At 42.4% G+C, this 25,234-nt stretch overlaps 1 protein-coding gene and 1 long non-coding RNA gene across 4 annotated transcripts in view; both read left to right on the top strand.

The window, feature by feature from the left end:
- The window catches only part of EXT2 (exostosin glycosyltransferase 2), a 144,429-nt gene that overhangs the window by 74,146 nt on the left and 45,049 nt on the right, over positions 1 to 25,234 (top strand). For all 3 annotated transcript variants that reach the window (XM_023239782.2, XM_019812301.3, XM_019812300.3), the window contains exon 9: positions 24,249 to 24,438. In XM_023239782.2, the coding sequence (XP_023095550.2) occupies positions 24,249 to 24,438 (190 nt within the window). The remainder of the gene's footprint in view (positions 1 to 24,248; positions 24,439 to 25,234) is intronic.
- LOC123380582 lies at positions 5,049 to 13,904 on the top strand. Its single transcript, XR_006586554.1, has 2 exons — positions 5,049 to 5,635; positions 12,326 to 13,904. It is a non-coding gene; the product is annotated as an uncharacterized LOC123380582 (long non-coding RNA).

The raw sequence follows: 25,234 nt of genomic DNA on the forward strand, positions 1-25,234 counted from the left end.
TTTTTTTTTTTTTTTTTACTTCTTAAACAGTTCTTTTTAGGGGAATTTAGTGCTCACCACATTTCTAGGAGCTCAGGTGATGAGAGCCCTGATTTAAAGCAGTGGGTTGTACATTTCTGCATTTTCAGCAAAGGCAACTGACAGGAGGTCTGAGTAGTACTGATTTATTTATAGCTAACTTTTCCCCTCCCCTTTGGAAATATTTAACCTACTCTAGATGTGATTTCTATGAGCCCAACCTGCAGGGGAGTCTCCTGTCTAGATTCCATCAAATTTACAATATCAGACACCACGAGGTGGGAGGAGGTGTGCATCTTGGTCAGTAAATCAAGGGATGGTCTGGTGTTTTCAAAGATACGCTGTCAGGGCCTCCAGCCAGCCATGCACTGAACTTGCTCAGGCCAGAGAGGAAAGAGTGAGAGCAGAGTCCTGTTTTGCCAGATGTTACTGCCTTAGTTTAATGTAAACAACAACAACAACCACCACCACCACCTGTGTGTGTGTGTGTGTGTGTGTGTGTGTGTGTGTGTGTGTGTGTGTGTGAGATAAAGATAGCGAGGAGTGGCCTTGTAGAAACCAAGTGTTTCTGTCACCAGATGACACATTTGCCACTTTTATCTTTAGCTAGGTAGGAGGTACGTTACATTATCCACGTTGTGCCACACTCTCGAAACTTGAACAAGTTTGACAAAATAATTCTTGAGCATAACTTTAAAGCAGCAGATGTATCTGGTTTGGAGAGATTGGCACTTTGTTTTCATTCTCCTCTTTGGAAGGAATTTCTCACCAAGTTAAGCTTCCTTACGAGAGCACAAGTTTTATTTTACCAATAATTTTCTTAGCTCCTCATGGCAAGGCTGACTGTATTTCCCTGCCTTTTTGGTCTTTCCATATGCTTTTTCAATCTTTCTCCCCTTTTTTGCAGATATCAGCAAAACTTTATCATCTCCCCAAATACTCCACACCTGCATCACTTGTAACATTAGTGTCATTTCTGGTCTTGCCTGTGGCAGGCCTCATCCGTACATCTGGGCCTCGCCTGTGGAGTGGAGGGGCGGGGGGCGGGGTGGTGGTGCTCCTCAGACACCCTCTCCTGCCTTAACTCTGGTTCTTTGCCAAATGTGAGCATGTCTGGCAGACAGAGACCAGCAAGTGAGCATTCCATGTGCTCTGGGGACGCAGTCGGCCAACAACTGTGAATTTTGGGTTTCTGACATGTGTGACCAAAACCATATCCTCTCGGTGACAGTTTTTTAAAAATTCAAAATATTATGGCCCTCAAGTCATGTTCGAGAGTGCAGTATTTTCCTAGGTCATGTTTCTACGACGTGACTTGAAAGACTGTACCTCACCTTTATCAGTAAGTCATAACCTTACTTACCCAGTCCCTTTAGACAGACACTTCGTGTTTTGCAAATTTGCCATCCTAGGAAACGCTAATAGAGAGACCGCAGGTTATCCCCTCTTCTGCACTGGCTCTACTGGCCCTAGAGCAGAAAGGAGAGCTAGCTACAGTCCCATGGCCTTTGACAAAAATTGATGAGAAAAATACGAAAATGACTTCAAATGGATTATTGTATCCAGCATAAGAGTGAGGTTGAAAAACAAGAGCTTTTTCCTGTGAAATCTAGCCAGAGGGGCGACTTAGCTGCGAGCAAGACTTCAGATGAGGATCATGTGCTTGGCTGGACCTCTACGAGCCTCGTGTCCGAGCCTCAGCAAGGGACCGGCAGAGAGGGCTTGTGCATCAGAGTCCTTGACTGGTACTTGTCGCCCTTGAGGAGCAGGAATCAGAGTTGTGGCTAAAAGATGGCAGAGCCTGCCGTCGCCCCGTACGGCCTTAAGGAGGTGAGTGCAGTCTTTCTCCTACAAAGCTTCTTCTAAAACACAGACTGCTGCCACTCTAGCCCAAGTGACAGATTGAGTAGGTCTGGGCGGGGTCCTGGAACTTGGCATCTCTAGCGAGTTTCCAGATGGTGTTGATATTGCTAGTCCAGGGACCCCACTTTAATGTGGAGTTGACGCACTGTGTGTGTCCTGACTCACCCACTGGAGAGGAAGGCTCTCCCTGTCCTATCCAGTGCCTCCTCTGGACTCCTTGGGCCTGGATCCGAAGCCTCCAGAGACAGTTCAGACTGCATCTATCTCAGCCACGTGAAGTCGTCCGGGCTGGCCGCACTGAGATGTCCAGGCTGCAGCCCCCACTCACCAATGTTGTGGTTGTACGAGCAGTTGAAAATATCACTCCGCTATAAATGCTACCAAGCAGTAAATCACTCTGCAGGCTGAAGAAGCGCCAGCTCACGTGCATGAAACAGAGCTCTGAGTTGAAGAGAGATGATGTTAACAGTCTGTTTAACTCTGCTCAGTGCCCTTGAACTTCCAGGTTGTGGAATGTTTCTCTGGAATTTGAAAGCCTACCCTGCCCCCAGGAGGCCTCCTTGGCTTATTCTCCCCCTCCTTCCTCCCACTGCCTAGATATGGACTAAAGTATGTATGGAATTTAGAAATTTAAGCTTGAATTTTTAAGTACACGTAGGTTTTTTGAAGTCTTGTTTTTAGAGGTATCACATTTGTAGGATCACAGTTGCACAAGGGGTCCAGTACACTACTAGGAATTCAAACCTTCCCGTGTGTAGACTTTGCCACTGAGCTGTTTCGTATCTGTAGTGACTTCCATGGAAACAAGCTAGAAAGTCTCAGATCATCAGTAGCCAGGGAATAAAGAAAGCCGAGTTAGGTCTGTGATGGACAGATGCATAAGGTCCCAAGAGCTTAATCTGGGGCGCCAAGCAAAGAACTTGGCTGATGGTCAGGTAAAGATGGGAAAGATGAGGTCACAAGCCGGATCCAGACGGAGAGGATGTGTAACCAATCTGAAGAGATGAGCCTGGGGATGTGGCTAAGATGATTGTGTCAGTTAGGTCTTTTGCATGAACACCCTAGATCCTTCCTCATAGAGGCTTGTATACCTGTGGAGCACGCACCTGTATGGCAGCCGCAGTGGTGGTGGTGGGTGAATCGACTCACACCGTTTCCCTGGATGCAGTCCTACCTCCATTGCCTTCGTAGAGTCCATTTTTCTGGCTCTTGCTTCCATGAATCCAAACCTGACTGCTTCTTTACATCACACAGCTGGTAGGAGGGCGGTGACTGGAATGGTTTTTCAGAGTCCGTGGAAGCTTGATCTGACAGCAGATTAAGAACATACTGAATGTTTTGGCACGGTCATCCTTGGCACATGTCCTAGCGATCAGTTATTAGCACAGATTCCCTTTCCCTTTTTTGGGGGGCCACTTTAGTTCTCTCTTGATGTCTGCTTAAATGATTCAGCAGCAGAAATTACCAGGAAACTAGAGTTGCTGGGTATTATAACATCAGGATAATGATTTTTTTTGTTTTGTTTTCATTTCTACTATCCTTTGGTAGTTACACGCCTCCCAATTAATGAATATTTGAGTGTAATTTCTTAATAAGTGGGTTGTTACAGCTGCAGAGTAGAAAAATTTCCCCATTGCTTGAATGAGAGGTTGATTGTTGATGTTTGGTTTTCTTTTTTTTTTTTTTTATCTCAACTATATTTCTTTATTTTACTTTTTTTTTTCTTACTTTAAATTCAAGTTAGTTAACATATAGTGTATTATTGGTTTCAGGAGTAGAATTTACTGATTCATCACTTACACATAACACCATTGCCCATCAGGCATTTAGCCCATTCCCCCACCCACCTGCCCTCCAGTGACCCTCAGTTTGTTCTCTGTATTTAAGAGCCTCTTATGGTTTGCCTCCCTGTTTTTATCTTGTTTTTCCTTCCCTTGCCCTGTGTTCATCTGTTTCTTAAATTCGACATATGAGTGAAATCATATATTTGTCTTCTTTTTTTACTTATTTCGCTTAGCATAATACACTCTAGTGCCATCCACGTTGTTGTAAATGGCAAGATTTCATTCTTTTTGATTACTGAGGAATATTCCATTATACATATTCCATTATACACACATACCATATCGTTATCCATTCATCAGTTGATGGACATTTGGGCTCTTTCCATGATTTGGCTATTTTTGATGGCACTGCTGTAAATATTGGGGTGCGTGTGCCCCTCCGAATCAGCGTTTTTGTATCCTTTGGATAGATGCCTAGTAGTGCAATTGCTGGGACATAGGTTAGTTCTATTTTTAACTTTTTGAGGAGCCTCCATACTGTTTTCCAGAGTGGCTGCACCAGTTTGCACTGCCACCAAGATGTATGGTTTAAAAATTAAAATAGTAAAATAAAGCATATAACTAAAATTGAGGCAACTCAGTTTGTCCCAAGGGGCAACTGCTCTCAACTCTCAGCTTTCCTCTGGGATTTAATCTTCCTATCTCCCCCAAAATGCTTACAGTGCTGTTTTTTTTAATTTCTCCATCATAGACATTATATTTTTACTACCTTTGGGTCAGGACTTCGTCTCTTGTTCTCTTCTCTTTCTTTACACATTTCACTTTTCCCATCTTACCACTAGGGCTTTATCACCATTTTTCATTAAAGCAGTATTTATTGTATGCATTATTAGGACTATATAAATACTGTTTTTAATTTTTTTTTTAACGTTTATTTATTTTTGAGACAGAGAGAGACAGAGCATGAATGGGGGAGGGTCAAGAGAGAGAGGGAGACACAGAATCTAAAACAGGCTCCAGGCTCTGAGCAGTCAGCACAGAGCCCGACGCGGGGCTCGAACTCACGGACCGCGAGATCATGACCTGAGCCGAAGTCGGGCGCTTAACCGACTGAGCCACCCAGGCGCCCCATAAATACTGTTTTTAACTGAACCAAGAGTAAAACCATGATTATGCTTTTTTTCGTGTACAACTTTTTATTTTCCAGGGAGTTAATAACTGCCTCTTTTTTTTCTCCTCCTAGTTTTATTATTTTTATTTTTTATTTATTTATTTATTTTTATTAGATTTATTCATTTTTGAGAGACAGAGAGACAGAGCACAAGTGGGGGAGGGGCAGAGAGAGAGGGAGACACAGAATCCCAAGCAGGCTCCAGGCTCAGAGCTGTCAGCACAGAGCCCGATGTGGGGCTTGAACTCAAAAACCGCGAGATCATGACCTGAGCTGAAGCCAGACAGTTAACCAACTGAGCCACCCAGGTGCCCCTCCTCTTAGTTTTAAATGTTCCTATCACTAATTGATTTTTTACTCAGTTCTCCAACAAAAGAGGAAAATGGTCAAGCATAAAAAAATTTTTCTTACTTTTTTTTTCTTTCCATTTGTCTCCTTCTTTCTTATTTTCTTTTTTTTTTCTCTCTCTGCCTTCCTCCCACCCCCTCCCTTTTCTCCTATAGTGATTCATCTTAAGCTTCAGTCTGGATTGATTGCTCCTGGAGTTTCCTGTGCAGCAGTCATTCTAAATTTTAAGTTCACTATGATTCTGGGAATTTGTTTTTTCTCTCCTTTGTTGGATTCTTTATTTCCAAGGTCTAACATCTTCCTCTTTTTTTTTTTTTTTTTTTTGGTTTATTTTTTCCAACAGTTTCTGGAAGAGGAGAGACCATTGGGAGATAAATTTGCATGTCTGAAAGTGTATTTATTCTATTTCACATTTGATTAATAATTGGACTGGTGTGGACTTCTGGTTGAGGTGGGTTTTCTTCTGAATTTTGAAAGGATGGTTCCATTGTCCTCGAGGTTTCCCATTTTAATTTCAGAAAGTGAGATGTCATTCTAATTCCTGATCCTTTTATGTGACATTTTTATCCTGGGAAATTCTGTGCTCTCCAATTTTATGATATGCCTTGGTATGAGTGGTTTTTTTGTTCAGTGGACACTGATTTGGGCTCTTTTAATTGGAAATTCATGTCCAATTCTGAGAAATTTTTGTTTTGTGTTTTATATGTCCAATTCTTTTCTTCCCATGTTTTCCTCTTTTTTCTCTTTGTGGAACTTCTGTTACCTAAATGATGAATGTGTTAGATTGAGCCTTGTTTTCCTTATCATTTCTGTTCTGTTTATCATCTCTTTTTATTTCAATGATCTTTTTGTTTTAGTTTCTTAGATATTTTCTCAATTTTATCTTCTAACCTTTCTTTTGATTTTTAAAATTTTGTTCGCTTTTAATTTCTAAGTTTTTCTTGATTTCTAATTAATCTTTTTCTGTAGCTTCCTATTGTTACAAGGATACAGTACTTTCTTCTCTGAAGATACTGTGATTTTGTTTGTTTCTTAGCTCCTTGTATTGTTTGTGTCCTTTGAATTCCTCTTTCAGTTCTTTGTTTTTTTTTTTAAATATGAAATTTATTGTCAAATTGGTTTCCATACAACACCCAGTGCTCATCCCAACAGGTGCCCTACTCGATACCCATCACCCACCCTCCCCTCCCTCCCACCCCCCATCAACCCTCAGATTGTTCTCAGGTTTTAAGAGTCTCTTATGGTTTGGCTCCCTCCCTCTCTAACTTTTTTTTTTTTTCCCTCCCACCCCCCCCCCCCCACCATGGTCTTCTGTTAAGTTTCTCAGGATCCACATAAGAGTGAAAACATATATAGTATTCCATTGTGTATATAAGCCACAATTTCTTTATCCATTCATCAGTTGATGGACATTTAGGCTCTTTATAATTTGGCTATTGTTAAAAGTGCTGCTGTAAACATTGGGGTACAAGTGCCCCTATGCATCAGCACTCCTGTATCCCTTGGGTAAATTCCTAGCAGTGCTATTGCTGGGTCATAGGCTAGATCTATTTTTAACTTTTTGAGGAACCTCCACACTGTTTTCCAGAGCAGCTGCACCAGTTTGCATTCCCACCAACAGTGCAAGAGGGTTCCCATTTCTCCACATCCTCTCCAGCATCTATAGTCTCCTGATTTGTTCATTTTAGCCGCTCTGACTGGCGTGAGGTGGTATCTCAGTGTGGTTTTGATTTGTATTTCCCTGATGAGGAGTGACGTTGAGCATCTTTTCATGTGCCTATTGGCCATCTGGATGTCTTCTTTAGGGAAGTGTCTATTCATCTTTTCTGCCCACTTCTTTACTGGATTTTTTGTTTTTTGGGTGTGGAGTTTGGTGAGTTCTTTATAGATTTTGGATACTAGCCCTTTGCCTGATAGGTCACTTGCAAATATCTTTTTCCATTCCGTTGGATCCTAAACCAGACAGAGACCCAGCAAAAAAGAGAACTACAGGCCAATATCCCTGATGAATATGGATGCAAAAATTCTCAATAAAATACTAGCAAATCAAATTCAACAGCATATAAAAAGAATTATTCACCATGATCAAGTGGGATTCATTCCTGGGCTGCAAGGCTGGTTCAACATTCACAAATTAATCAATGTGATACATCACATTAATAAAAGAAAAGAACCATATGATCCTGTCAATCGATGCAGAAAAAGCATTTGACAAAATTCAGCATCCTTTCTTAATAAAAACCCTCAAGAAAGTCGGGATAGAAGGGACATACTTAAACATCATAAAAGACATTTATGAAAAGCCCACAGCTAATATCATCCTCAATGGGGAAAAACTGACAACTTTCCCCCTAAGATCAGGAACACGACAGGGATGTCCACTCTTACCGCTATTGTTTAACATAGTGTTGGAAGTTCTAGCATCAGCAATCAGACAACAAAAGGAAATCAAAGGCATCAAAATTAGCAAAGATGAAGTCAAGCTTTCACTTTTTGCAGATGACGTGATATTATACATGGAAAACCCGATAGACTTCACCAAAAGTCTACTAGAACTGATACATGAATTCAGCAAAGTCGCAGGATACAAAATCAGTGTACAGAAATCAGTTGCATTCTTATACACTAACAATGAAACAACAGAAAGACAAATAAAGAAACTGATCCCATTCACAATTGCACCAGGAATCATAAAATACCTAGGAATAAACCTAACCAAAGATGTACAAGATCTGTATGCTGAAAACTATAGAAAGCTTATGAAGGAAATTGAAGAAGATATAAAAAAATGGAAAAGCATTCCGTGCTCATGGATTGGAAGAATAAATATTGTTAAAATGTCAATACTACCCAAAGCAGTCTACACATTCAATGCAATCCCAATCAAAATTGCACCAGCATTCTTCTCGAAGCTAGAACAAGCAATCCTAAAGTTTGTATGGAACCACAAAAGACCCCAAATAGCCAAAGTAATATTGAAGAAGAAAACCAAAGTGGGAGGCGTCACAATCCCAGACTTTAGCCTCTACTACGAAGCTGTAATCATCAAGACAGCATGGTATTGGCACAAAAACAGACACATAGACCAATGGAATAGATAGAGACTCCAGAATTAGACCCACAAACGTATGGCCAACTAATCTTTGACAAAGCAGGAAAGAATATCCAATGGAAAAAAGACAGTCTTTTTAACAAATGATGCTGGGAGAACTGGACAGCAACATGCAGAAGAATGAAACTAGACCACTTTTTTACACCATTCACAAAAATAAACTCACAAGGGATAAAGGACCTGAATGTGAGACAGGAAACCATCAAAACCCTAGAGGAGAAAGCAGGAAAAAACCTCTCTGACTTCAGCCGCAGCAATTTCTTACTTGACACATCTCCAAAGGCAAGGGAATTAAAAGCAAAAATGAACTGTTGGTACCTCATGAAGATAAAAAGCTTCTGCACAGGAAAGGAAACAACCAACAAAACTAAAAGGCAACCAACGGAATGGGAAAAGATATTTGCAAATGTTTTTTATCTTTCATATTGGAAACTTTCTTCAAATACCTGATGTTTTCAGCAGTCTTCTTTTAAGGGTGAGATTCCAAAAGCTGATCGGAAGCTTTGTGTACATGTATAAGGCTTATCAACTGGTGGGCTTTACTTAGGTTAAGAGGTTGAGGACGCAATTGGTTGCCCAAATGTCAGTATTCATGTGTTATTTCTGCTGAATTCATTCATTGATCCAGAGAATAATCCTTCTGCCTTTGGGGGTGGGAAAGGATATATAATGTTTGGGCTGTAAGTGTTTGGGGAGCTGAATGGGGGATGGGGGGGGGAAGGAGAGTTTCTCATTCTTCATTTTATAGATAATCACTTAATTCATAGTTTTCAGTGTGGTGCCTTGCCCTGCCTTCCATGCCTGGGGTCTCTGTGGACTCTCTCAAATTCATTTTCTCCAGAGAATAAACTTCCCTTCTCCTGCAAAGGTGGTGGGGTGGGGGGTGGGGGGTGGGCGTAGGGTTCGGGAAGGGAGGACTGGGAGAGCGTTGGCCTGCCTTTGCCTCTTAGTTTAAGTGATCTTGGAACCAATGTTCCTTATGTCTGTTTTCAGAGTCCGTTCTTCCTGGACAGTGGAAAGTTTACCCTTTTTTTTTGCTTTGCTTGGTAGTTTGTGTTGCTCTATCTGCTTTTTGTTTGCTTGCTTAAACAGCCCTAAAATTCTCTATATTTTTTACTTAATTTTTTATTTTGACATAATTTCAAACTTAAAGTTCCAGAAATAGTACAGAGTCTCTGTACATGCTACACCATATTTGTCAGATGTTAATATTTTACTATATTCTTTTTTTCCTGTGTATATACATTTATATATTTGTATATATTTTTCCTGAGCCATTTGAAAGTTGCAGATGCAACCCACCTTTACTCCTGAATACTTCTCGTATAGAATCACAGTGCAGTTATCAAAGTCATCTGAAATAGACATTGATATAATATTTTTACTTAATCTATAGACCTTATTTAGATTTTGCCATTTTTCCTAAATGTCCATTTTATAGCAAAAGAAAATTCCAGACCATGCATTACATGCATATATTAGTTGCCATGTCTCTTTCATCTCCTTACTCTAGAACAATTTCTCAGTCTTTGCCTTGCATGACATTGATGTGATTTAAGAGAACATGTCAGTTATTTTGTAAGACGTCTCTTGATTTGGCTTTGTCTGATAATTTTTGTATCAACTTATGCATTCAATTTAAAATTGTTGACATTCAAATTATGCATTTTTTTATAGGAATACTACAAAAGTAATGTGTTCTCAGTACATCATGATGGTGGACACATTATGTCAGTTTGTCCCGTGACAAGTGACGCTAACTTCAATCACAGGTTTTGGCTGGATTTCTCTAATGTCACATTACTGTTTTGTTCTTACTGTGTCTTGTGGGGAAATGCTTTGAGACCATGTAAATATCCTGCTGCTTCTCAAGCGTTGCAGGCCGGTTGTAGCTCCCACTGGTGACTTCTTGCCTGCATCACTTGTTACAATGGTTGCTGAATGGTGACTCCAGTTCCCATTCTCTATCAGCTTTTGAGAGTGTTTTGTTTTTGTTTTTTGTTTTCCTTTGACCTGAGAGTTCATGTCTTTAATCAGTTTTGGAAAATTCTCCATTGTTTTCTCTCTGAATATTACATATCTGTCATTTTCATTAATCTTTCCTTTTCCTGTTAAATGTATGTCAGACCTCCTTCATCCTGTTGTTATGTCTCTCAGGGTTTTTTTTTTTTTTTTTCCCTCACGTTTCCACATTCTTATCTCTTTGTACTGCACTCTGGATCATTTTGTCACATTGATTTTGCTATTCCCTTCAGCTGTGACTAATTTTTCACCCATCCATATGAGATTTAAATTTCAGTGGTTATTTTTAGAAACTCTAATTATTTTTCAAGTCTGCCTGGTCTTTTTTTCAGTGTCTTTTTTACAAGATATGTTTATAATTCCTTCTTTTATATCTTTAATTATTTGAGATACTTTATATTTTCCAATTATCCAATTTTTAAATTTCTTACCGGGTCTGCTCCTATCGTTGGTCTGCTGCCTTTTGCTCTTGTTGCATTGTTTCCTTATTTGTTTTATGATTTTGGAATGTGTGTTCACTTATTTTTTAATGTTTATTTTGAGAGAGAGAGAGAGAGAGACAGAATGCAAGCCAGGGAGGGACAGACAGAGAGAGAGACAGAGAGAGACAGAATGCAAGCCAGGGAGGGACAGAGAGAGAGAGAGAGAGAGAGAGAGAGAGAGAGAGGGAATCCCAAGTAGACTCCATGCTGTCGGCACAGCAGAACCCGATGCGAGGCTCAGTCTCACAACTGTGAGGATATGACCTGAGCTAAAATCAAGAGCCAGATGCTTAACCAACTGAACCACCCAGGCACCCTCTGAGTTCATCTTCAGTAAGGTTTTCTGTGGTAGTCTTTGCCACCTAGGCTAAGGGGGTGTCACTCTAGAGGGTTGGTTTGTTCTTGTTCGTTTGTCTATTTTGGCTTCTGCTGGCTATTCCAGAGGTATCCTGGAGATAAATCAGTTGTTTACATTAATTTCTCAGTAGGAGGTTTCCATACAACAGATACAGATTTCGTTTAAACCCCAAACCTGTATGAGGGCTGGCCTCTGTTAAAGCACCCCAACCTAAACTCAGGTTTTTTTTTTAATTAAAAAAATTTTTGTTTTAATGTTTATTTTTGAGAGACAGAGCATGAGCAGGGGAGGGGCAGAGAGAGAGGGAGACACAGAATCCCAAACAAGCTCCAGGCTCTGAGCTGTCCGCACAGAGTCTGATGCAGGGCTCAAACCCACAGACCGCAAGATCATGACCTGAGCCCAAGTCAGACACTTAACTGACTGAGCCACCCAGGCACACTGCCCCCCCCCCCCCCCGCAATTTTTTTAATGTTTATTTATTTTTGAGAGAGAGAGAGAGAGAGAGAGAGAGAGAGAGAGAGAGAGAGAGAACATAAGTATGGATAGGTCAGAGAGAGAGAGGGAGACACAGAATCGGAAGGCTCCAGGCTCCAAGTTGTCAGTACAGACCCCTATGTGGGGCTTGAGCCCACAAACCCTGAGATCATGACCTGAGCTGAAGTCAGACTGAGCCACCCAGATGCCCCCAAAAAGAAGTGTTTTTTATTGCCTCTATCTACTAGGGAATGACCTTCTGGGCCACCTTTTTGTTGATTGTGCAGGCCTTGAGGGATTCTGCCTTTGTGTGTCTGTCCCGCTTCTAGTTCCCTCACTTCCTGTGCCCAAAGACATCGTCCCTCTGCCAGCATGGACATTACACCCGAAGTCACTAAGCCCAGCAACTACCTCTGCCCTCCACAGGGTGCCAGAGTGCCAACCACCCCCTGTGCTCTCAGCCCCCAAGTGCGGCTTTTTCTTCATTTTTGGTGCCTGGGACTCCCGCTTCCTGTGACCTCAGCTAGGCATTTAAAAGGAGTTTTGTTATATTTTATCCTACATTTCCGTGTATCGTTTAGCAAGAGACTTCATCTGTGTCGCCTCCCAAAACGTGTTGAACTCTTGTCCACTGTTGTCGCCTTGCCTGTTCTTTCTGCCTTTGTAGGTTCATGCCTTTTCTTTTTCCAGGAGGAAGCGGAGATAAAACAGAGTAGACAAAACATATGCCTTATTGGAATTCCAGAGAAATGAAGAGTTAAGAAATGACTGCATTTTAGAGGTTGCTCTTTCCACATTGTATCAACTTTACTGGTGGCATTGTACTCCGGTCAGCTCGGAACCACACAAGGCTTTGGTTTTCTTGCTGGTAACTGTGCTGGTGTTTTGTGCTTAGATGCCACAAGGTGTAACTCTTTTTCAGGAGTTTCTGCTTACTCCGCCAGTGAAGTCTTCCTCCGTACCATAGCTGGCCTCTTACAGCCAGTGGGCTCAGCAAACCTTTTTATGCCTGGGCCAGAGAGTGAACTTCTCTTTCCAACTGTCAGAATATTTCAAGTGCAGGATAGTCAGACGAAATCATGAATTTGTTTCACCTCTCGGGAGAAGTAGCTGTTTCGGCTGCCATTAACATTCTTGAAACACTTTGGATTGTAGATCAGCTTTGTTTATTTGCATCAAATAAATCACTAGTGTTTTCATTAAAACATATCTTCTAAGTGTTTTCAGTGCACTTCTTAAGTAACAGATCTGCGGATGGTAATTATGTTCTAAAAATAATCCAGATCTTGTGAACTATGTCAAGTAGGTGAACTGTTATTTTTAATATATCAAAGTATGAACCAACAAAATCAATGATGTGTTATTTTTGCCCCATTTAATTGATTAGACAGTGTCTTAAACTATCTTACCATAGATATATTTAGCGAAATTTATTACTTGCAGACTGATATAACTCATGAATTATTAAAAGCATCAGCATATGGAACCCACTCTTCCCTCATTCCAAATTCTTTTAATATGGCTTATGTTGAGCCATTTAACTGGCTTCTATCCATCCCACCGATGGAAGCTGCAGCCAGATGAGGAGTCTTATAAATGATTGGCTTCCTTTCCAAGCAAAAGGAGGATGAAATGTCAGCTTTTTCCTCCACTACCTGAAAAGCAATCAGTGGCAACCTTTCCTGGCCTTCTTGACAGTAGTTTGGCTCTATAGAAGAGGGTGGGCATTTAGCCAAATGTGAATTTCAGTGCTGTATCAAGAAAAAAGTAGCTAAAACTCAGATAATAGCTGGAATTTGCAGAGAGGCATTCAGATGGGTCTAACCTGTGAGTCTTCAGGAAGCTAACCATAGCTCAGAAATTCCTGAAGTGCTCATTTGAATCCCTTCTTTCCTAGCGATGAGCTGAGTGACCAGAGGTTACCTACCAAATCTGTCTTCCCGGCTGTGTGCGCTCCTCTGTAGGACTGGGTTGAGGGGTACCAACAGCTTCAGAATAGTGTAGCATGGTGACTGATTACCGACGACAAATCAAGACCACTGAAAAGGACTCCAAGGAATCAAACCTTGGAGTTCAAGACCATTTATTAACTCGAACTTATGCTTTGAAATTTGTTATCTGTAAAATGGGGATATTACTTATTTCACAGGATTATTATGAAATCTTAAATAGTATATGTGGAAGCATTTTGTAAGTGGTGTGGGACTATAAAAAGTAAAGGGTTGTTAACATAAGGCTGCTAGTATAATGCTTTATCACATGGAACAAATTTTAAAATTGTGAAGGACACTGGTGGGGAAAAACTGAAATTCACAGGACAGTGGTTTTTTTGTTTTTTCTTTTTGTTTTTTGTACCCATATAGGCTCTATTATGTTTTTTCTGTTGTTTAATCCTTACAACTCCAAGAGTTAACATTCTGTTAGCTCTGTTCTTACAGACGAAGAAAGTGAGACTTACTTAAGATCTACCTCTCCATCATTCTGTCTTATAAAAGAGGAAATGGAGACTAAAGACGATTCTCAGTCCATCACTCCATCTATTATAATATGCTACTGTATTTTCATAACTGTTTTTATCTTGCACACAAACTTGGCCCCCAAATTAAATAGGAAACACAATAGCAAATAATTAGATTGACAGTGTAAATAGAGACAGACTTCCGTCACTGGTGTTATGATGGATTAGATATGCTCTATGACCCTCCCAACTGAACAAGTAAAATACTGAATGAAATATCATAAAGCAGTTTTAGCGTATTGCTAAGCTGGCGTGAAAGTAAGATATTTGTTGACTCACTAAACAAAATGAGGCTGGGTACCCTGGCAGGTGATTGGGAACCAGAGCCAGCTTTGCGTGGACGTTTTTGTAATTTGATGACCTGGGGCTTCTGCTATGAAGAGTGGGGCAGGGAAGCAGGATGGACAGCCTGTGGCCTATGTAAGTTGGGGAATCTAGAAAGAACTTCCTGGAGAATCCAGGAAATCAAAAGATTATATTTTCAGTTAAAGGGGAAAAGAAGTAGGTCTGTAATGATCCTGCTGTTGAGAACTACAGTTTTAAGCCACCTTCACATGGTTCGTGGTCCGAATTCATACAATAGGTGTCATCCAAATACACTTTCAGAGAATTTCGTTGGAAGTGGCCCTGAATTGGTAGGGACCAGCAGAAGTAGACAAACCCACTCTTGAGTAATTCATCTTCAATCTGGGTCTCAATTCTTACAAATAAAGTATCTCAGGAAAATCACAGTTACAACCCACAAGACCATAAAGAAATAAGGCAATATCATGACTGAGAACCAGCAGAAATTCACCTTCAAGGACTCTGATTATGGGATTAGATTATTAGATTCAAAGAAATTGTTGAGGGGCGCCTGAGTGGCTGAGTTGGTTAAGCGTCCGACTTCAGGTGGTGATCTTTTGGTTTATGAGTTTGAGCCCCTCATCAGGCTCTATGCTGACAGCTCGGAGCCTGGAGCCTGCTTTGGATTCTGTCTCTCTGTCTCTCTGTCTCTCTGTCTCTCTGTCTCTCTTCCCCTCCCCCACTCATGCTCTTTCTCTCAAAAATAAATAAACATTTAAAAAATTAAAAAAAAAAAAAGAAATTGTTGAGCTATAACCCAAAGAGACCGAAAAATGAAGCGATGTGGAGAGTGGAGGATGTCTAATCAAGAGTTCTAGAAGGAGAAGAGAGGCAGGGTGGAAAGAGGCCCTCTGAAAGGATAATGGCTGAGGACTTTCCGTTATTGTTGAATTCCAGACTTCAGATTCAGGAAGACCTATATATAAATCACGAAGCAGGTGAAACCACAGTACACCAAAGAAAAAGAGAAGACCTTAAACTCGTCTAGAAGAAAAAGAGACTGACAGTAGAAATTACTTGCCCCACGCTCCTGTGACCCTGGGTTAGTCTCTCAGAGAGTCGCCCAGGCCTGTTCTTCTGGTACACTCAAATGCGGTTGGACTCATTCCAGCTCCACCATAGAAAACGTATTCGGGAGCAAATTGCCCTAAGGAAGTTCTAGGGATGCTAAGTTGATAATTTACTATCTCCCTTACTTAAGTCTGCCGCACTAAGGGGATTTCTGACCTTTGATTTTCTTCATCTTTCGTGTGTCTGTTTACCGCGGAGTCAGTGAGATTGTAGCCATCCGTGTTACCTTGTGTTTGTGAACAATCAGTTGGTTTTCGTGGGTGGAATGAATTAAAGGTGGGACGCAGCAAGTAGACTTCAGACCTGTCGCCGAATCTTTTCTCCTTGATCTAAGAGAGCCGGCCCGAAGACCACGCTAGGTCTCTGTACTTGTCTGGTTTCCTGAGGCAGCGCATGCCCAGTGGAGTGTGTGCCGCCAGTTGTTGGGGCTGCAGAGGTTTAATGGTTAAGGTAACATGGGCCACATTACTGATTGCCCCTTTCAAATCTCCCAGTAACCATTAACATAAATATCATCTCACCATTTGGGACAGGGGACACCACCCTTATGCACGTTAGTAATGTGATGCTAATGCTTAACCCTTTCCTGGCTCTGTTCGCTTCCGCGGCCTTGCTCTGTGTCCTTTAGTAGGAGGTCTCTGTGAACCTCGAGGTGAAATGGAAGGGTTAACTCCTTTTGGTTTTGCCCTTTGACCACTTCAGGATGAGAGGCATGATGAAATACTTTTCAAAATCTTCAGTGGAAACACATCATGCATAATTGGAGCAAAAAAGAATAAATCAAAGCTTTCCCCCCCTTTTAGTCTGGTAATTCATAATTGAAACCACATTGAGGTAGGGGCTGATAACTTCAAAACAAGCAGGGAAACTGCCCTTTCTGTCAAGGTAGGGATAGGTAAGGCTCCTCATTACCAAGGGCTCAAAAGCTTCTGTATACAAGCCTGTCCTCTCCTCCCTGCCTTGCTTTGAATTCTCACTCTTCTGCTCAGCCAGATACCTTCAGTTAAATCAAATCTGGGTTCACTCCAGTGTGCTGAGTTCTCTTCTTGTCACATGAATTTATACGTGGTGACATTTAGAAAAAATCTCTGATATGGTGAGTAATAGGAATTAAATTTTGAATCATCCTGCTTCAAGGTTGATTTCTTCTGTCTGGAATTTGGTTGGTTTAGGTTGAAAGAGTCCTTTAGTTAGTAACGGCATGCGGTTTTCCTCGCTCTTGATTTTATAATCCTCCGGTAGTGGCAGCAAGAACGTTTCAGGATGGTTAGCAGAGGCCATGTACTTGCTCCCTGCCTTCCTCTGCTTTCTGTATGGTAGGTAACCTTGGCTAGAATGGTTTTGGCTAGGCTCATGTCGGGCTACCGTGACCTTTCAACTAAAAAAAAAAAAAAAAAAAAAAAAGGCAAAACGAGATTGCGGGAGAGGTCCAGACAACTTTCCTTGTATGAGATTGCCAAAGGCACACCTAATTTGAGTTTGAATTTCTTTCTTGAAGGGGAAAACCCCTTTGCACTGAAGGGGGACCCTATGCGTCTCTTTCAGGCATCCTGAAACCCGAGCCCACGACTCTCTCTTGCAGGTTGGTCTGCTCACTGCTCACTCACCAGGGCTTTCCAGAATAAGCAGTATGAAAGAACTTTTCCTCAGCTGGTCTTGTGACCTGGCAGTTTTTGTAGCTATTATGGATTACTTTTATGTGATTGCAGCTTAACAATCTGGATTTCTTATTGAAGCTTCTAGAATGAATGGCTGTTGTGGGAGTGAAAGTGAAGTTTGGGAGGAGGGGCGGGAGATGGCCAAGGTATTCTGGCCACATGCCAGTACTCTGCCACAGTGATACATACCTCTCCTCTTGGCTTCTCCTCCCATCTCTGAGTAAACGGTTTCATGGGGGAGATTTGAAGGCGGTGTCGATAGCCCAGATTTTGGCGGTGCCGCTGCGGTAGGTGGGCTTTGCCTTTTCTTCAGGTCACCGTTGCTGGGTGCCTGGTTCCATGCCCTGTCCTGCCATGATGGAGATTTAATCAGGCAACAGAGTTAATTGCCAGCGTTGTTTGCCTTTTCCCTGGCAGAAGTCAGAGTCTTGAGTAAATTATGGAGGTTGAAATTTGCTTGATTTCCTGCAGAAAGTGGGGTCAAGAGGTCCCAGACTGTAGACACTCTCTCTGGTCAGCCAGCAGGGGGTCAGTTCTTAAGGGTATTTCAGAGGAGACTGAATGCCATTCTTGAAATGTCCTTCTCCACCAGTTTTTTTCTCTGGGGGTTAGTTTGTTGACCTGACCCCAGTGGAGCGGAGGGTCCATGTGAAGGCACACACCCCAATTAAAGCCGCCTTTCTCCACGCTGTCCTTGTGCTGTTTGAGGAGGACAAAAGCGATTGGCACAGAAGCCTAGTTATAGGGCAGCATTTCCTATTTCTGACCTTTTGAAAAAGAACATAAAGGGAGCCATGTTTCCTTCTCAGGAAAACAATGCTCAGGAAAAGAAAGTTTTGAAAGGCATCAACAGAAAGCTAATCATGTGACTTAAAAGACCCTTCCATCCTTCCAGGCTTCTGGTGCCATGGCGTTGGCCTGCCCGGCCGGTGCCTCTCGATTCCGCTCTCCTCCCTTGTCTCCCTGTCTTGTTTGCTACTCAGTTTGCCAGCATGCGCCTGCTTACCCTTGACGACGATGACGACGACGCAGCAGTCCCCTCCTCGTCTCTCCCAGGGAGGCAGAGGCCACTGTGTCGGCCTTCACGTTCCCTGCTGGCCCGGACTTGAACACCTTGTGTTGGTACTTGTTATTTTACCTGGCCGTCTTCCCCACCAGGTTATGAGCGTGTCGAGGGGAAGGCCTTGGTTTGTCTTGGCATCTGTAACCTTCTTCTAGGAATATGGGATGTGCTCAGGAAATGTTGACCGAATGAATGAGCATCAGAAATACTATCGGTAGGAGCAATCGCTGAATTGCTAACACCAGTATTTGGGCAGGTTGGAAGAATACGGGTAGGGGGAGCCGCACGTTTTTGCGTTTGTTTTAAACTACAGTTCATGGAGCTCTATGCCGAGCCCTCTGCTCAGAGCTTCTGTGCATCACCTCTCTTAGTCATCATCGCCCTAGGAGATGGTACCATCATGGTCTCCATTTTACAGAGGAGGAAATTCATACAGGAGTAGCTTCACGCATCACAAAACTAGAAAATGGCAGGACCTAGATTCAGACTCTCTGCTAAATATCCTTATCCTACACTTCTTTGGAATATTTGGTACAATAAGATTCTTGGTAAGTGCTTTCAAATGAACGAACTAGGTTGGAAATTACTTTAGAACTCATGACGTCACGCATTTGAGTGTATATCAACTCTTCACATCCAGACATGAAGAGGACAGAAAGAACATCACCTGGGCCCTGTGGACTTAATGGAATTTAATTTAATCTTACTCATTTTTATTTTATTTTTTTTTTTGTATTAATGGACTTTTTTGGAAGGGCACCTGGGTGGCTCAGATGGTTAAGCATTTGACTTTGGCTCAGGTCAGTTTGTGAGTTTGAGCCCCATATCCAGCTCTGTGCTATCAGCACAGTGCCCACTTCGGATCCTCTGTCCCTCTCTCTGTCTGCCCCTCCCCGATCCATGCTATCTCTCTCTCTCTCTCAAAAATAAACATTAAAAAAAAAAAAAAGAATCAGTAACAAAAAAATGTTTAATGTTTATTTTTGAGAGAGAGAGAGAGAGACAGAAAGAGAGAATGTACACGAGCAGGCGAGGGGCAGAGAGAGAGGGAGAGAAAGAATCCCAAGCAGGCTCTGCACCTTCTGTGTAGAGCCTGAGGCAGGGCTTGATCTAACGAACCATAAGATCATGACCTGAGCTGAAATCAAGAGTTGGCTGCTTAACTGACTGAGCGGCCCCGGTACTCCAACTTACTTATTTTTAAACAGGTTTTCATCGGGTGGCGCTAGGCACTATGCTAGGCGCTAGGTGTTAAAACAGCTATGGTTCTTGCTTTCATGGAGCTTTCAAGATAAAATATAACGAGTAGGAAGGAAAAGAGGAAACTGTGAAAATAAAAACAGTATATTTGGAGAAGGAGTAGAGGTAGAGAATCTGGATAAACTAGGACCCTAGAGCATGATAAGGTCAAGGTAGAGAGGAAAAAGGATTTCATCTAGACTTCTTGCTGGAAGAGACTTGACAATTGCCATCCCACTTTCAAGACATGTGTAAAGTAAAGCCCAGAGAAATTACTACTCCCACAGGGTCAACCATTGGTTACCATTCATCGAATGCTTGCATGTGTGAGGTACTTTACATATATTAAATATTTACTTTTATTAACAGCCTCTTGGTTGTTAAGAAATGCTAATTAAGAAATGTAAATAATTAACATTGTTAGAAATTATTACTCTTATTATTTCTCATAGCTGGAGAAGTAGTATTATTATCACAATTATGGAAACTGAGGTGCAAGAGAGGTTAAGTACTTTGCCCCGGTCACACTGCTGCTAAGTGAAAGAATCTAGATTCCTATTAAGGACACACAGTACCCAAACTGACCCCAAACATGTCGACTCAGGTTTTGAAGTCACCTGCCTCATATAACCCTGGCGGTATATCCTACAGTAAAGCACCGAGCCCGTATCCCAGTAAATACACGCTCGGCCGCTTCTGGGTTAGGTCTGTGCTCATCTCGAGATCTGTATTTCATGGGGAAGTGTTGGTAAGATTTCAGTCCCTATTCTGCTCCTTGGCGTGCTATCTGCCCTTTAGGCTGCCTCTTCTTTTCTTTTCTTTTTTTTTTTTTCAACGTTTATTTATTTTTGGGACAGAGAGAGACAGAGCATGAACGGGGGAGGGGCAGAGAGAGAGGGAGACACAGAATCGGAAACAGGCTCCAGGCTCTGAGCGGTCAGCACAGAGCCCGACGCGGGGCTCGAACTCACGGACTGTGAGATCATGACCTGAGCTGAAGTCGGACGCTTAACCGACTGAGCCACCCAGGCGCCCCTAGGCTGCCTCTTCTGCTTCCGCCTTCTCAAGCCTTACCTGGTGTGCAAGTGAGTAGTGTGGAAAAGTAGAACACCAAGACAAGTTACCGTCGGGTCCTACCCACCCCCTTTCCCGCCTCTCCTCCTCCCCTTCCACCGCCCTCCACTTCCCAAATGGAGCTGGCCAAGGGGATGAGACCCGATCTGTCGTCTTGCCAGAGACTCTGGTTCCTTCTCCTGGCAGTGCCTTGAAATCAGAGCTGTGATGCCCTTCAGGGGGTGCCTCGGTTTAAATTCCAAGGGATTTGTTTTCCGAAACCAAGCTTCGCATCTCTCAGGGAACTTTCCTCTCCTTTTAATGTCATACAGGCGTTCGAGTGTGCTAGCATTCCCCACTTCTCCAAGAACAGACCTCATTTTGTTGGGGTTTTAATAGTTTTTCCTTCTGTGTTAGAGATGTATTTATCTTTTTTAATTTATGTGTTTCCTCTGTGTCAGTGTTACGTATTTATTCCACGTACCTTTGGAAATCGTAGAGTTTGGGGTGGGCTCTTGCCCACATGTGATTATCAAGGATAAAGAACTTCCAGCATTTTTGTCTCAGAGAAGAGTTAGAAGTAATAAACTCTGGTGCTCCCCACAGTTCCATTTTCTAGAGTCTATAAAATGGTGATGCCTGCCTTGGACTCGGAGGAGGAGCGCATGGGGAAGGGCCGTGAACCTCCACCATCCAGTGTTCTGGAGCTAGACAGCTTACACATTGTGTAACCTTGAGCACCTAGCATCATTCCCTCCCCTCCCCTCCCCTCCCCTCCCCTCCCCTCCCCTCCCTCCCTCCCTCCCTTCCTTCCTTCCTTCCTTCCTTTCTTTCTTCCTTTCTTTCTGGTAAAGCAAATGATTAGACATCATTCACTATTTTTAATCTTATAGTTTCATCATGTGCAAAATAAGAATAACTTTGTCTACCAGGGGGTTGTTGTGAGTGAAACTCAAGTGAGATAATACGTGTAAAGCCCAGTGCCTAACGCTTAGTAAATATTCAGTAAATCTTTCATCACACATTACATTATTTTACACCCTTCTTCAAAAAATCTGTTTTTCTGCCTTTTCCATTTAAGTGGTGCTTTTCAGGCGTAAGAGAGTATTGTGTTGGTAGGAGTAAATGAGTGGGTTGGGATGGTGATGGCAGAGAGGCCATGCACCTTCAGGATTAGTTGTGACTTAAGCATAAGCTACTTACTGACCAGTTTCCATAAAAGTCAGGAGGATAAAAGAATAAGATTTGGGGTCGAAAAGTAAAAGGGGTTCCTACAAATGTGATGAGATGCTAGGGTACCAGTGCTAAAGTCCAGGCACCTTCCTAAGACTGCAGCTTAATGTCAGAGCATGAGGTCATAGACACTGAAAGTCCGCATTGAGCAGATAGCCTTTCCTATTGTGTCTCGTGGCTGTGAAATCTAATTATGGCCTGTTGTGGACGTTCTGGCTTTAATATCCTGATTACATTAGGACTCCTGGAATCCCATTCAGTCTCTGTGAGTTCCCATCCCATGTGTATTCCATGTGTTTGTGTACATTTCCTGTCCCACACTGTTACATCTGGCAAACAGCTGTTGTCCTCTATGTGGTGATGGGTGTCCATCAGTGATAAGGATGAGGTTGAAGGGGAACCTTGGGAATGCCAGAGTAGGAGAGACGCTAGGGAAGTGTAAGCGGCCAGAATAACAGATAGGACATTTCATGTTCAGCCACCTTCTGGCAGAGATGAAGTCTGGTCCTGGACTTTTCACATAATATGAATGTGAATGTAATTAATGCCACTGAACTGTACCCTTAAAAATGGTTAAAATGCTGATTTCATGTTATGTTTGACCATGGTTTAAAAAAATTAACGTACCAAAAACCATTTTATGCTTTAAATGAGTGGATTGTATATTATATGAATTATATCTCACAAAAGCTGTTTAAAAATATAAAGTTGTTTTAACAATCTTATTATCAGTACAAAAATATTTTTGCTTATATTACTGTATCAACAGTTACTTAATCTTTTAATGGTAGCAAAGAATTTGAATTTCCGTCAGTACTTTTTAAACCTTATTTTGAGAAAATTTCAAACCTACAGAGAAATTGAAAGAATTATACAGTGAACTCACACCTAGAACTCCTTGCCAGGATCTATGCATTTTATGTATTCACACTCTTTATTCCCAGTGTCAGAAGTGATGTGCTTTGATATATTTTATTTTGTTTTGTTTTGCTTTTTTTTTTTTTGTTTTTTTTTTGTTTTTTTCAAATTCAATGTGCTAATTACTTCTTGGGCCCTTTCAATTTGAAAACTCATGTCTCTTCTACTGTTCTGAGAACTTATTTCTTCGGTAATTTTGTTTCTTCTGTATTCTGTGTTTTCTTTTTCAGGAACCTGTTAGATGGATGTTGGACCTCCTGGATTTTCTCATCTTTTTTGTCCTGTTTTTTATCTCTGCCCTTTTTGTTCACTAGATTGGAATATGTTGCCTTTTTCTTTCAATCCTGCTTTTAAAAAAAATTAAGCTATATTTTTAACGTTCAAGTATTCTTTCCTGTTCTTTGATGGATCTTTTTAAATAAAAATAGCAATTTATTCTTATTTCATGGATGAAAAATTCTCTTCCTGAGGATATAATTTATTGATGTTGTTTTAATATCCTTCTGCTTTTCTATTGTCTCTGTTTCCCCTGAGTTCCTGCTTTTCTATTCGTTCATTTGGTTTCTGTCATTATGCGGAAGATGTTGTTGAAACGGCTGTGATTCTAGGATCTGTTCATAATTACCAGGGAATCACTGAAAACCTGACCGGAAGGAAGCTCTGTGTGTGAGGGCAAGCCTACTTCCGGAGGGCTGTGAGATGGTTGAGGGGCAAGTGGGCTCCATGGCCACCGGCGTTTGGGGAGCTGCAGAGCAAGAAGGCTCTGGGGCTCGTCACTCAGAACGTAGACTGGCACCTGCATTTTCCTCCCAAAGGTGTCCACATTTCCACACCCAGAGCTTCAGCTCCCCAGAGAATATACCTCCCTCCCCCTGCAGGGGTGGGCAAGAAGAGGAGTCTTCTGGCTGCGTGGCTGGGTGAAGGGAAGTTTTGTGGGTCTGGGTCTTTTTTTGCTCCTTACACATATTTTTAACCAGTCTTCCTGTTTTCAGCCCTGCCCCTCCTCTTACCCCCACAAGGTTTCTGCTGAACTCCGTTCTGAGCCTTTGGGGGCTGAGCAGTTTGGACTGGTTTGCCTTCGTGGGCCCCGCTCTGTAGGCACTTCGCTTCCACGCTCATTCTCCTGCCCCGTTACCACTTCACCCTTCCAGTCTTTCAGAAACCCGTCCCTGCTGCTCATCAGCTGTCGTGGCCTCTCTCATTTCACTGTCGTCGTCCATTTCTATTTCCGATCTACGGTCACTTTGGTGGACTTGAGGAGAGAATGGAGATGACGCATGCATTTCATCTGCTGGGTTTAACTAGCAATCTCTTCTGGGCTACAGACAGTCTCTGCTCCTGTTTTAGTGGCATCAGAGCTAAAGTTAATTAAAGAGAGTCCGTACAAAAGCTCTTGGGCTGGTCACGGTGACAGCCACCCAATCTCCCACGTTCTAGCCTGACATCAGTGGCAAAGAGATCAGCCCCATGGTTACTAGACCCTTCGCTGACTCCTATTCATCTGTTCTCTTGCAGAAGCGGGGCAGTGTGAGCAACCCACTCTTCCTCCCACTGATTCCACCACAGTCCCAAGGTTTTACCGCCATCGTCCTCACCTACGACCGAGTGGAGAGCCTCTTCCGGGTCATCACTGAAGTGTCCAAGGTGCCCAGTCTGTCCAAGCTGCTCGTTGTCTGGAATAATCAGAATAAAAATCCCCCGGAAGGTAAAAAGGGTGGGAAGGTGCTGTGTTCAGGAACGGCCTGCTTTGGGTGTCGGCGCGCCTCCCAGCCGGGTCAGTTTGGGACTGGCCACATTATTTGCATCCTTAGGCTTGCATGAGGTTTCCTGCTTTGTCAACAGTAATGCCATTTCTGAGGCAGCGTGACCCCAGTTTAGTCAGCCATCTCATTCTTGTTCTGGGGTGGCCCAGCTCACTGTGCGCCCAGGGTGTGAGCTGCAGCCACGAGGGTCTGAGAGCTTAGGAATCAGTGGGATCAAAGGCCAGCAGCCTTGGGAAAACAGACCTCAGCTTCCCTCGGCCATCTCAGCTGATTTGTTTACATGAAAGCTCAGTTTAAAAGGCATTAGTTTTCTCCTTCCTTATCTTGGCTCTGATACTGTGCTTTCCTTAAAAAAAAAAAAAAAAAAAAAAAAAAAGATGGCCTCACTTCCAACTGGGCAAGTCAGCAGAGCATGCCGTCTCCAGGCTTCGAATCAGTTCCTTAAAGTGAGTGCGCACTACGGTCCCCAGGCGGTTCATCGCTAATCGCTTTGTCCCTTGCCTTGGCCACCGTCTGAGCTGCTGGCTGGCGCTGGCAGCTAGGGTTGAGGACTGTTTGATTAATTGGATTTCTTTTTCATTCAGGAGGCATAGAGTATGTTCCACCTGCATTTAGTTTCTCATTCAGTCTGTCTATTACTGATCCTAATCCCAGGCACTTCAAAGCTCCTGCCCTTTATAGCCTATTAAAGCCAGGAAGTTTCTGATGGATTAGAGCAAGGAATGAGTTTGAAGTTTG

The sequence above is a fragment of the Felis catus genome, chromosome D1 (assembly GCF_018350175.1).
Source record: "Felis catus isolate Fca126 chromosome D1, F.catus_Fca126_mat1.0, whole genome shotgun sequence".
In the NCBI taxonomy this organism is placed as follows: Eukaryota; Metazoa; Chordata; class Mammalia; order Carnivora; family Felidae; genus Felis; species Felis catus.